Below are 12,468 nucleotides of genomic sequence, written 5' to 3'. Positions count from 1 at the left end.
TTAAGATTCTGAACGGTCTTTATTGTTCAATAACAGCATTACAGCTCCAAAATAATGCCACCACCTGAACATTGTCTTAAGGTGGCAGTCAGTCGGGAAGTTGCCACATCTAGACTGTTGGGTAGCAAGCATCTGTGGCAATACCACAGTTGTTGCTCCTGTTGCGAGCCATCTTAATGTAGCCGCTGATGCCCCAGCCGGTGCCCCAAGAGTTCTTGACGAGCCAGTAGTCCTCTCCGCCCTCAGTACCGTAGCCAATAGCCAGCACACCGTGATCCAGAACCAGCTGAGAGCAGCTGGACTCATAGTACACACCTGAGATGTAAAGTAAACCATTTAAACGTGTCGTTAAGCAAGTTTACCTGTTGAATTATCTCTAACACAATCATGCATCTGATCTTTTGCAGGATAATTCAGACTTACTAATCCCAGCATTGAGAAAATCGCAGAATATTGCAATACTATATACCAATCTTTTCCTAAAAGAAGAGACATGTTGAGCATTATAGAATTGTTATACACACTTTCATCCAATTGCAAACTGCAATGTAACATCCTGGATTGCCAGAGTTTGCTGTGTGTTCTCACCAGAGTTGTAGAGCTGGAATGAGAGGTGTGAGGCGTCGATGGCCACAGAGATGGGGCCAACATCAGCAACAGCTGTCTGCAAGGCGCTCTCGCTCAGGGCCCGAATGTTGACGTGTCCGGTGACAGTTGCAGCGATGTTGTTCGCATTAAAGCGGCAGCGTCCATCCTAGAAGACAAGAAAGCTTTGCTGAACGATATATTTATGATCAAAGTATAACAGAATACACTAAAGCTATATTATATATGACTATATGTCCACAAGTAGTATATGGGACACTATAACTTAAATTATTAGTTCAGCTGTGACTGGCGTACTTACGACAGCTTCGTATGGGTAGGATGCCTCAGTGTCGACTCCACCATTGTCCCTGATGTAGTCGAAGGCGGCTTGCATGCTTCCTCCATCACATCCGTAGTTACCATAAGAGGTGGAGCAGTCGACCAGCTGCTGCTCGGACAGACTAATCAGGTTCCCGGTCTTGAAGAAGTGTTGGGCCTCCAACGAGCCGGTCTGGAGAACCGGAGAGTCTGGATTACTTGGGATTTATTAAAGATTAACACACATGTTATTGGATAATTTTGAGGATACAGTATATATTATTAATTAGTCAAAGTGGACTTACGGCAGAGAAAGACCAGCATGAACCACATTGTCCCTGGTCCTTGACACCAGTCACGGCCCCTGAGTTACGCCAGTCCACAGTCGCTGCACGAGGAAGACCATCGTCGTTGTGGACCAAACCGACGCTGCGTTTAGGGTCCCTCTTGTATCCCTTCATCACAGCGTTGAACTCCTCGTTGGTCTGCAAGACAGTGACAATGTCAGACCAAAGTGGGCAACATTTATTGTGGACACTGACGTTGTCTTCAGCTGATTGTCTCAATAATTATGGGCAAAGTTTGTATAAGCATTTTATGAAGACAAAGATAGATATTAGAGGGTGAACTGATGAAGAGGAACCAACCATGTCGCCGAACTGGTTCATCGCCAGGTTGAAGGTCACTTCTCCCCTCTCGAACTTCTCGTTAAACTCTACGACATACTTCAGGTTCTCCTCGAACACCTTCTGGCGATAGAGCTCCTCCTCGGCGTCAACGAACTTGCGGTTGTGTTTAGCCTGTGGAAAGTATACACTTATAACACCAAAATAAGAAATTTAAGTTTTTACTGTGTATGTGTAGGGGGCATACAGCCACCCAACGCACGGTACAGAAAGTATACTTAGGTAACTTTATCTGTGTCGGTACTGTGTATGTGTATGGGGCATACAGTTATACAGCACAGAAAGTTATATTGAGTGGGAATACAAATACATGAAGAGGTAAAGGAATTATCAATGACACTCTAGTGAAGATGCTGGAACTAATTTAAACGTGTTATATTTTTTTTCAGTACGAAATTTTATATAAGAAGTTTGTTTACCTATTGCTGTAAAAAAAATAAGCTTCCACAAATTTATGTTATGCAGTCTTACAAAAATTAATTGTACAAATAAAATTCTCATTTAACTAGCCTATTGCAGTTTTAGATCAGTTGTATTTTACAGAGTTAATTTAAGAAAATACCATAATTATACATTTCCTTTTAAAGGCAAAAGAACAGATGATATTAAGTGAAAGGAACATGTTAGTACTTAGAAATCTCTGGTAACTTCCTGATTCCTCGTACCACTCTTCATGAGGCTATATCCGGTCCATGAGGCTATATCCGGTCCATGAGGCTATATCCGGTCCTGTATCCTATATTCTTGCTCATCCGGTCCACTGCAACACTAACCCCCATTCCCTCAACACTTAAGTTCCCACTGATTCACCTGTCTCTGGCCCCAGGGTCTATACAGCTACTGGGGACCATGTGAGCTCCAGCGGAATCTCCTGATCCTGACTATAGTAATCTCCAGTGGATTAGAAAGGACAACAACATATCTGAGATTGTGATTACTGGTATCTCCGAAATTCCTGCCTTGGCTCACTGGTCATCATGACTGTCCCTAACCTGTTCTACTGTTGCCCTGTTCTATTATTCTGATCTGTTGTTACAATTAGAAATATGTATCAGTATCTGGTGTCGTTGGTGAATCTCTGACGGGATACACGTATTATATCCATATTATTTCTAACAGGCTGTATCTAAAGCCCTAAAGGTGTTCTCCCTTTCCATAAAGCCTTCATTTTTTCAAGTTCTCTAAAGCCTCCCCTAAAGTTATTATGCTCTACATATTAATAATCAGGCGATATACTGTTTCAAGGTGATCTTAATATATAATTGGTCTGTAGTTGTGGAACATCTCACTGTTTCTTAGATTCATCAGCCAAGTGGGGAGTGTTGAAGAGTGGAGGAATTTTTAGAGAAGAGTGAAGCAGACATTACCTTGAACTCCTCCCAGGTGGGGTTGGCGGCGGCCAGGGCCAAGCCACACAGGAACAATATTGCCACCTTCATCTGCGGGGAAAGAAAACTGGGTCAAGTTCACTCATCGGTCAAGTTCACTCATGGGTCAAGTTCACTCATGGACAACAGCATCACTATGTACCGTAACACACAGCATGTTTGTAACCGAAAAATAATTATTGTATATATGCTTATTTTCGAGATTTAAATCAAGGTTTTGTGTCTTTTTTTAATTACAAATTATTGCATGCCAAGTCTTAAGTACATTATATTACGTCTACTTTTTATATATTAAATATTATATATATATATATATATATATATATATATATATATATATATATATATATATATATATATATATATATATATATATATATATATTTCATTGAATATGACCGCATATTCTGTATTTATTATTTTATTATATAAAATAATAAATACAGAATATGCGGTCATATTCAATGAAACATGTTTGAAAGAAAACCTGCTGCCAGTATATATATATTATATATATATATATATATATATATATATATATATATATATATATATATATATATATATATATATATATATATATATATATATATATATATATAAGAAACAGAGACAGAAACAGTGTTTTACCTCGAAGCTGTAGTGCAGACGACGGTTTAGGAGTGTCTTGGTGTAATGCTGAAGGGTATATATATACCTGAGCAGGCGTGGGAGGCGGTACACCTGTTGCAGCTATCATCAGCGGCGTCGTACTGTCACGGTGACTGAGCAGTGACCGGAGTCTCCGGTCGACTCGGGAGCGCTCGGCCAGAGGAAGATTTGAAGTATTTATTATAAAGTTGAGTGAATACCGTAAATAATGATAACTTTAATGACAATAATATTAAAAAATGCATTATTAATCAAATTATTTTGACTTTTTATATTACTATTGTTATAGCTACTATTATTACAAGCTACTACTAATAAAGAACTCTAATGACAGTATTAATCACGGATACTACCATTTTTACTACCTTTACTATTTATTCTTTGACTGCTACTAAAAATAATAATGATTAAAAATTACTAATATTAGTAATAATTCAAGTACCACTCTAGCGCTACTGCTATTAAAACTACAACTCTTGCTACTAATACTATTACATCTATTACAACTAATAGGAACTATTGGGGGACCAATAGCGCCTGGCAGCTGAGTGGACAGCGCTTCGGATTCGTAGTCCTGAGGTTCCGGGTTCGATCCCCGGTGGAGGCGGAGACAAATGGGCAAAATGTTTCTTTCACCTTGATGCCCCTGTTACTTAGCAGTAAGTAAGTACCTGGGAGTTAGACAGCTGCTACGGGCTGCTTCCTAGGGGTGGAGGCATGGTCGAGGACCGGGCCGAGGGGACACTAATCCCCGAAATCATCTCAAGATTACTATATAACCATTGCAATGTTGAAAGATTGAAGTGTGACAATCTGCACTCGCTTGAGCGACGGAAGGCAAGGGGGGGGGGGGGTGAGAATTCTCTTTTTAAAAGTGGTATACTTTTTCAATCTTCCAACAACTGGGAATATTATAAGATAAGGTAAGATAAGATGTTTATTCAAGTAAAGTTACATACATTGAAAATGAGTTACAAACGTAATGTTGGATTTATAGATGGAGCTAGTACATACAATGCCTGAAGCCACTTCCCCCAGTCATCCAACATCGTTGAACACTATACTTACCCCTCAAGCAAACCCCCAATTATCCAATACTATATTTAACAGTCATCCAAAAACTGCGAGTACTGTTCTACCCCCAGTCATCCAACAATTGGGAACACACACACACACACACACACACACACACACACACACACACACACACACACACACACACACACACACACACACACACACACACACACACACACACACACACACACACACACACACACACACACACACACACACACACACACACACACACACACACACACACACACACACACACACACACTCTTTCTAAAGAGTCTGTGTTTGTAAGAAAATTTTACCATAAACATTCTAGATCAGGGACATACAATTTATATAGTCCTTCATGCTTCAGCCTTGATTCACGATGCAAGAAATAAAAAGGTTGTAAACCCCTTCACTGGACGGGTCAGAGGACCGTTCGTGTGTCTCATGCAAGTGTATATAGGCGCATATACAATAGGCATTATACAATAGCAGTAGGCATCTATCAGTCTCGGGAGACTATCGAGTTCCACTCTGGTTGCCTGAAGTGGCCTCTCCAGGGCGCAAAACCAAGGTAGGTTGATATGGAGAAGCTGTTACACAAGCAGCAGGTCCCTCTCCCCCTCTCCACGGCGCCGAAAGTCCCCAATGGAAAGGCAAAAGTCAATACGATTGGTTCCAGCGCCGTCGCAGGAACTGTCAGAATGAGATTGAAGGCAGCAATAAACTGTCCCTAGGGAGCTCCAGCTCCGGAGTTGACCTCGAGGTTGGTGAAAGAAGGCACACAGGGACTCCAAACCCGGAGACCGCCGTGGTCGGGGCCGGAGAACAACCACCCCAGCAAGGGGCAAGACCGACCCCAGCCTCCTGAAGCAGAGCCTGGGGGCCGCCCGAGCCCCAGGAGGTGGACGTCCCGGTCCGGCACCTACGGGTTCCAGACAGAGATCGTCACAGCCCTCTGTCACCCGAGGCTAGCTTCCTTCAAGACCCAGCACGAGTAATAACTATTAATTATTATAATTACTAATATAATTATAATAATAATTGTTCTTATTACTTTGCAAACGTAATGACATGATGTCTATTATACAATAGTCATAATGTAGATAGGCATTACCACTAACACTTTTATCACAAGAAAAAATTTGAGAAAAGTTGTAAAACACCTCAAGAGTCAGAGCTGAACTTTTGTATAAATATTTGTAATAAGATATTCCCCATCCTATATCAGGTATTGAAAAGTCGATGAATTAAGGTTCCAAACGGTCTTTATTGTTCAATAACAGCTTTACAGTTACATAATACTACCATTAGTCAGTCGGGGGAAGTTGCAATATGTAGACTGTTGAATAGGAGACATCAGTGGCAAATACAACAGTTGTTGCTCCTGTTGTTGCTGTATCTGTATCCCCGAAGTCGTTCTCCATTTTTGGGAAAATTTCCCATCAGTATGTTGCATCGGAAGTTTCTCCAAGAGGCTAAATCATCACATAAAGCTGTCATTTCTTTCAATCCCTCTAAATCCTTCCCTAAACCGGAGTTATTATGCTCTACGTATTAATTATAAGGCGATATACTGTTTCAAAGTGCTCTTAATACACAAAATTGGTCTGTAGTTGGGGAACATCTCTCTGTTGACCAGAACACACACTAGAAGGTGAAGGGACGACGACGTTTCGGTCCGTCCTGGACCATTCTCAAGTCGATTGTGGACTTATTCGTCCTGGACTCATTCTCACAATCGACTTGAGAATGGTCCAGGACAGACCGAAATGTCATCGTCATCCCTTCACCTTCTAGTGTGTGGTCTGTTCAACATTAGCCACGTTATTGTGACTCATCGCCTGCATCTCTCTGTTTCTTAGATTCATCAGCCAAGTGGAGTGTTGAAGAGTGGAGTGTTGAAGAGTGGGGTGTTGAAGAGTGGGGTGTTGAAGAGTGGAGTGTTGAAGAGTGGAGTGTTGAAGAGTGGAGTGTTGAAGAGTGGAGTGTTGAAGAGTGGAGTGTTGAAGAGTGGAGTGTTGAAGAGTGGGGTGTTGAAGAGTGGGGTGTTGAAGAGTGGGGTGTTGAAGAGTGGGGTGTTGAAGAGTGGGGTGTTGAATAGTGGGGTGTTGAAGAGTGGGGTGTTGAAGAGTGGGGTGTTGAAGAGTGGGGTGTTGAAGAGTGGGGTGTTGAAGAGTGGAGTGTTGAAGAGTGGGGTGTTGAAAAATGGGGTGTTGAAGAGTGGGGTGTTGAAGAGTGGAGTGTTGAAGAGTGGGGTGTTGAAGAGTGGGGTGTTGAAGAGTGGAGTGTTGAAGAGTGGGGTGTTGAAGAGTGGGGTGTTGAAGAGTGGGGTGTTGAAGAGTGGGGTGTTGAAGAGTGGGGTGTTGAAGAGTGGGGTGTTGAAGAGTGGGGTGTTGAAGAGTGGGGTGTTGAAGAGTGGAGTGTTGAAGAGTGGAGTGTTGAAGAGTGGGGTGTTGAAGAGTGGGGTGTTGAAGAGTGGGGTGTTGAAGAGTGGAGTGTTGAAGAGTGGGGTGTTGAAGAGTGGGGTGTTGAAGAGTGGGGTGTTGAAGAGTGGGGTGTTGAAGAGTGGGGTGTTGAAGAGTGGAGTGTTGAAGAGTGGGGTGTTGAAGAGTGGGGTGTTGAAGAGTGGGGGTAATTAGAGAAGAGTGAAGCAGATGTTACCTTGAATTCTCCTCCCAGGTGGGGTTGGCGGCGGCCAGGGCCAAGCCACACAGGAACAATATTGCCACCTTCATCAGCGGGAAAAGGAAACTGGGTCAAGTTCACTCGTTAGTCAAGTTCCCTCATCCGTCAAGTTCACTCATCGGTCAAGTTTACTCATGGGTCAAGTTCACTCATGGACTTATGTCTCTATACATTATGACACAAACACATCAAGCTTATAATTGGAAAATAATGATTGAATTTACATTAGTTATACTTATTTTTTGATTTAAATCAAGATTCTGTATTTTTCAATTACAAATTATTGCATGACCTTTTTTAAAATACATTGAATTTAATGCATTTTCAGAATATATATTGGAGGGTTGGCCACACATCATGTGAGACGGAAACAGTGTTTTTACCTTTTTGAACTGTAGTGCAGATTGTGGTTCAAGCTGTCCTGATGTAATGTTCAAGACTCAATGTACCTGAACAACCATGGGAGGTTGAACAACTTCTGCTGCTGTTTGCTGAGTGCAGAAGGACCAAAGGAACGTGTTCAAGATTTTTTCAAGACACAAGGGGGGAGAATTTTAGCTTTGAGAAGAGTATAGGGGGAAGTATTGGTCTGGGTACAGAGTTGTGGAGGAGTAGAGTGATCCATCAGCTAGCATTATTGGGACAGTTTAACTAGCTACATGAATATATTGGATAGGTGTACTCACCTAGTTGAGTACACGTATGGAATATATTCATGTGACCTATTAAACTGTCCCAGTTTGTGGGTAGATCCACTGGTGTGTGACTCAGTGGGGGGGGGGTTAGGCTTAAAGGAGAACACCATATTTCTCAGTCATCCAGCAACTGGGAACTTACCCAAGTCATCCAACAACTGGGAACTTCCCCAAGTCATCCAACAACTGGGAACTTCCCCAAGTCATCCAACAACTGGGAACTTCCCCAAGTCATCCAACAACTGGGAACTTACCCAAGTCATCCAACAACTGGGAACTTACCCAAGTCATCCAACAACTGGGAACTTCCCCAAGTCATCCAACAACTGGCAACACTATACCTACCCAGTTCACCCAACAGGTGTAACTGTACCACCAAACACTGGTACACTGTACCACTCACCCAAGGTACTCGAACCATCGTACAGTGCCCCCGTGTGACTTACTAACAACCTTGGAACGTTCTGCCTGTCCGAAAAATGTGGGGAATTTTCTGAGTGATTTACCAGCTGTTGATGCCATTTACGTCTCAGAAAGGGGGGCACCTCAACCCCCCCCCCCCCACCCCCCCACCCCCGTTATCAGTTTGACATTTTTAACCACATATATATTTGTGATATTCGTAATTTGTTTCTCCTTTGGTGTCACGTTAATTAATACGGTTAATAGGGGAATAACAATAGATCAATTATTAACTCGTATCAATAATGGTAATATTATTGTAAGAAAAACTAATAATAATAAAATCTACTAGGGCCATGAGGTAGGCTCGAACCGTTGAACCTAGGCATTGCCAGTCACATACTCCACCACTTTATTTATATATTATAATAACACAAACTGTATTCATTTAAGTAACAATAAGAATTCTGATCATAACAACAATAACTATGCCCAGAGAAGTATTTAAAGTTAACATTCTTGATGGTATTAAAAAGTTAATATTCTTGATGGTATTAAAAAGTTAATATTCTTGATGTGTCTCTCTCGAGAGAGACCAGACTGAGACACTGTAGCTTGTCTTAACAGTGTCTCTGATGGTCCCAGGAGTTGTTACTGTATTATTATTGTTGTAGTAGTAGTAGTTGTAGTAGTAGTAGTATAAGTAATAAAACTAATAGTAGAAGTAGAAGAAGTATTAGTAGAGGTAATGGTAGCAGTAGTAGTGGTAACAGTAAATAATATTAATATTACAAGAAGAAGTTGTAGTAATATTGTTATCACTGCAGTTATTATTAATTGTAGAAGTCTGTAATCATAGTTGTTAAAATAGTAGATATATAGGTTGTAACAGGTGGGCCAATAGTAAAAATATTAATAGCAGAATAGTCATTGTAGTAATAATTGTCTAGACTTATCTTCAATATTTACTTCAATATTTACGGAATCCTGTCACATTATACATACAAGTACACATAACAGGTCTCTTGGCCGAGCGCTCCTTGTCACAGGTCACGTGTCACTGTCAGTCACCGTGACAGGAGGGTGTCACTAATGCAGCAGCAGCAGCAGCAGCAGCAGCAGGTGTGGGAACAGCTGCAGCAGGTGTGGGAACAGCTGCAGCAGGTGTGGGAACAGCTGCAGCAGGTATACCGCCACCCTCGGGCATCTCAAGTATATATATACCTTCCAACACCATCCCAAGATACACTTACTCTCAGTCAGCACTACAGCTCTAAGGTAAACAATTGTCTCTGGCTTCCATGATGTATGGCAAACTAACATTTTTGGCTTCAGAAAACTTTTACATCAAAATACATTGTATCAAAGACACGTAATACAAAAAATATTGGTTGTAAACTAAATAATATTTTCCGATTATAAACATGAAGTGTGTATTGATGTATAGAAATGTAGTTGTTCATAAGTGAACTTGACCCATGAGTGAACTTGACCGAGTTTTCTTTCCCGCAGATGAAGGTGGCAATTTTGTTCCTGTGTGGCTTGGCCCTGGCCGCCGCCAACCCCACCTGGGAGGAGTTCAAGGTAATGTCTGCTTCACTCTTCTCTAAAAATAACTCCACTCTTCAACACTCCACTTGGCTGATGAATCTAAGAAACAGTGAGATGTTCCACACATACAGACCATTTTTTATATTAAAAGCACATGAACACAGTGTATCTACTGATTATTAACACGTGATGCACAATAACTCAGGTTTGAGGAAAATTTAGAGAGCTTCATTGAGTTAAAGATATTTGAAGGAACAGTACCCCTTTGGGGAAGCTTCTTCTATAGCCACAAGTTGACTGGAAGATTTTGGATATATACACACCCATATATCCAAAATCGTGTTGACTATAGACTATGACTCTTAACGACCTACCTTAATCAGTGTTTGAATTCCCATCCAATATATATTACTTACTTGGTATGTATGGGCGTGTATGTCTAGCACTCATAGCATTCCCCCCATAGCGTATCTCTGCTATACGGGAGCTGGACAAATGCCATACACACACAGTACCGACACAGATAAAGTTACCTAAGTATACTTTCTGTGCCGTGCGTTGGGTGGCTGTATGCCCCCTACACATACACAGTAAAAACTTAAATGTCTTATTTTGGTGTTATAAGTGTATACTTTCCACAGGCTAAACACAACCGCAAGTTCGTTGACGCCGAGGAGGAGCTCTATCGCCAGAAGGTGTTCGAGGAGAACCTGAAGTATGTCGTAGAGTTTAACGAGAAGTTCGAGAGGGGAGAAGTGACCTTCAACCTGGCGATGAACCAGTTCGGCGACATGGTTGGTTCCTCTTCATCAGTTCACCCTCTAATATCTATCTTTGTCTTCATAAAATGCTTATACAAACTTTGCCCATAATTATTGAGACAATCGGCTGAAGACAACGTCAGTGTCCACAATAAATGTTGCCCACTTTGGTCTGACATTGTCACTGTCTTGCAGACCAACGAGGAGTTCAACGCTGTGATGAAGGGATACAAGAGGGACCCTAAACGCAGCGTCGGTTTGGTCCACAACGACGATGGTCTTCCTCGTGCAGCGACTGTTGACTGGCGCAACCAGGGAGCCGTGACTGGTGTCAAGGACCAGGGACAATGTGGTTCATGCTGGTCTTTCTCTGCGGTAAGTCCACTTTGACTAATTAATAATATATACTGTATCCTCAAAATTATCCAATAAAATGTTTCTGTTAATCTTTAATAACCCAAAAATCCCAAGTAATCCAGACTCTCCGGTTCTCCAGACCGGCTCGTTGGAGGCCCAACACTTCTTCAAGACCGGGAACCTGATTAGTCTGTCCGAGCAGCAGCTGGTCGACTGCTCCACCTCTTATGGTAACTACGGATGTGATGGAGGAAGCATGCAAGCCGCCTTCGACTACATCAGGGACAATGGTGGAGTCGACACTGAGGCATCCTACCCATACGAAGCTGTCGTAAGTACGCCAGTCACAGCTGAACCAATAATTAAAGTTATAGTGTCCCATATACTACTTGTGGACATATAATCATATATATATATATAATATAACTTTAGTGTATTCTGTTATACTTTGATCATAAATATATCGTTCAACAAAGCTTCCTTGTCTTCTAGGATGGACGCTGCCGCTTTAATGCGAACAACATCGCTGCAACTGTCACCGGACACGTCAACATTCGGGCCCTGAGCGAGAGCGCCTTGCAGACAGCTGTTGCTGATGTTGGCCCAATCTCTGTGGCCATCGACGCCTCACACCTCTCATTCCAGCTTTACAACTCTGGTGAGAACACACAGCAAACTCTGGCAATCCAGGATGTTACATTGCAGTTTGCAATTGCATGAAAGTGTGTATAACAATTCTATAATGCTCAACATGTCTCTTATTTTGGGAAAAGATTGGTTTATGGTATTGCAATATTCTGCGATTTTCTCAATGCTGGGATTAGTAAGTCTGAATTATCCTGCAAAAGATCAGATGCATGATTGTGTTAGAGATAATTCAACAGGTAAACTTGCTTAACGACACGTTTAAATGGTTTACTTTACATCTCAGGTGTGTACTATGAGTCCAGCTGCTCTCAGCTGGTTCTGGATCACGGTGTGCTGGCTATTGGCTACGGTACTGAGGGCGGAGAGGACTACTGGCTCGTCAAGAACTCTTGGGGCACCGGCTGGGGCATCAGCGGCTACATTAAGATGGCTCGCAACAGGAGCAACAACTGTGGTATTGCCACAGATGCTTGCTACCCAACAGTCTAGATGTGGCAACTTCCCGACTGACTGCCACCTTAAGACAATGTTCAGGTGGTGGCATTATTTTGGAGCTGTAATGCTGTTATTGAACAATAAAGACCGTTCAGAATCTTAATTCATCGACTTTTTAATTCCTGATATAAGATGAGAAATATTTTATTAAAACAAATGTGTGTATATATAAAGTCGT

General features: G+C 41.9%; 3 protein-coding genes across 3 annotated transcripts; 2 read left to right on the top strand and 1 right to left on the bottom strand.

Moving 5' to 3' along the window:
- Positions 1–3,694, bottom strand: LOC123769497 (digestive cysteine proteinase 1-like). The gene is made up of 7 exons (XM_045760646.2): positions 3,611–3,694; positions 2,960–3,031; positions 1,554–1,706; positions 1,212–1,391; positions 908–1,099; positions 589–754; positions 1–315 (listed from the first exon to the last, which is right to left on the bottom strand). Exons 2-7 carry the CDS (start codon positions 3,029–3,031, stop codon positions 110–112), a joined length of 969 nt encoding a protein of 322 aa, XP_045616602.1. The 5' UTR covers positions 3,611–3,694; the 3' UTR covers positions 1–109.
- A 1,583-nt stretch (positions 3,695–5,277) lies between these two features.
- Positions 5,278–7,331, top strand: LOC138354502 (glutamine-rich protein 2-like). The gene is made up of 2 exons (XM_069308861.1): positions 5,278–5,391; positions 6,798–7,331. The coding sequence occupies exons 1-2, from the start codon at positions 5,278–5,280 to the stop codon at positions 7,329–7,331; spliced, it is 648 nt and encodes a 215-aa protein (XP_069164962.1).
- A 2,224-nt stretch (positions 7,332–9,555) lies between these two features.
- LOC123769496 (digestive cysteine proteinase 1) lies at positions 9,556–12,393 on the top strand. Its single transcript, XM_045760645.2, has 7 exons — positions 9,556–9,756; positions 9,991–10,062; positions 10,671–10,823; positions 10,986–11,165; positions 11,287–11,478; positions 11,640–11,805; positions 12,079–12,393. The coding sequence occupies exons 1-7, from the start codon at positions 9,571–9,573 to the stop codon at positions 12,282–12,284; spliced, it is 1,155 nt and encodes a 384-aa protein (XP_045616601.1). The 5' UTR covers positions 9,556–9,570; the 3' UTR covers positions 12,285–12,393.
- The last annotated feature ends 75 nt before the right edge of the window (positions 12,394–12,468 follow it).

This window comes from Procambarus clarkii, chromosome 63, assembly GCF_040958095.1.
Source record: "Procambarus clarkii isolate CNS0578487 chromosome 63, FALCON_Pclarkii_2.0, whole genome shotgun sequence".
In the NCBI taxonomy this organism is placed as follows: domain Eukaryota; kingdom Metazoa; phylum Arthropoda; class Malacostraca; order Decapoda; family Cambaridae; genus Procambarus; species Procambarus clarkii.
The sequence above is the reverse complement of the archived record's forward strand: the minus strand, read 5'-3'. Positions and strand labels throughout refer to the sequence as shown.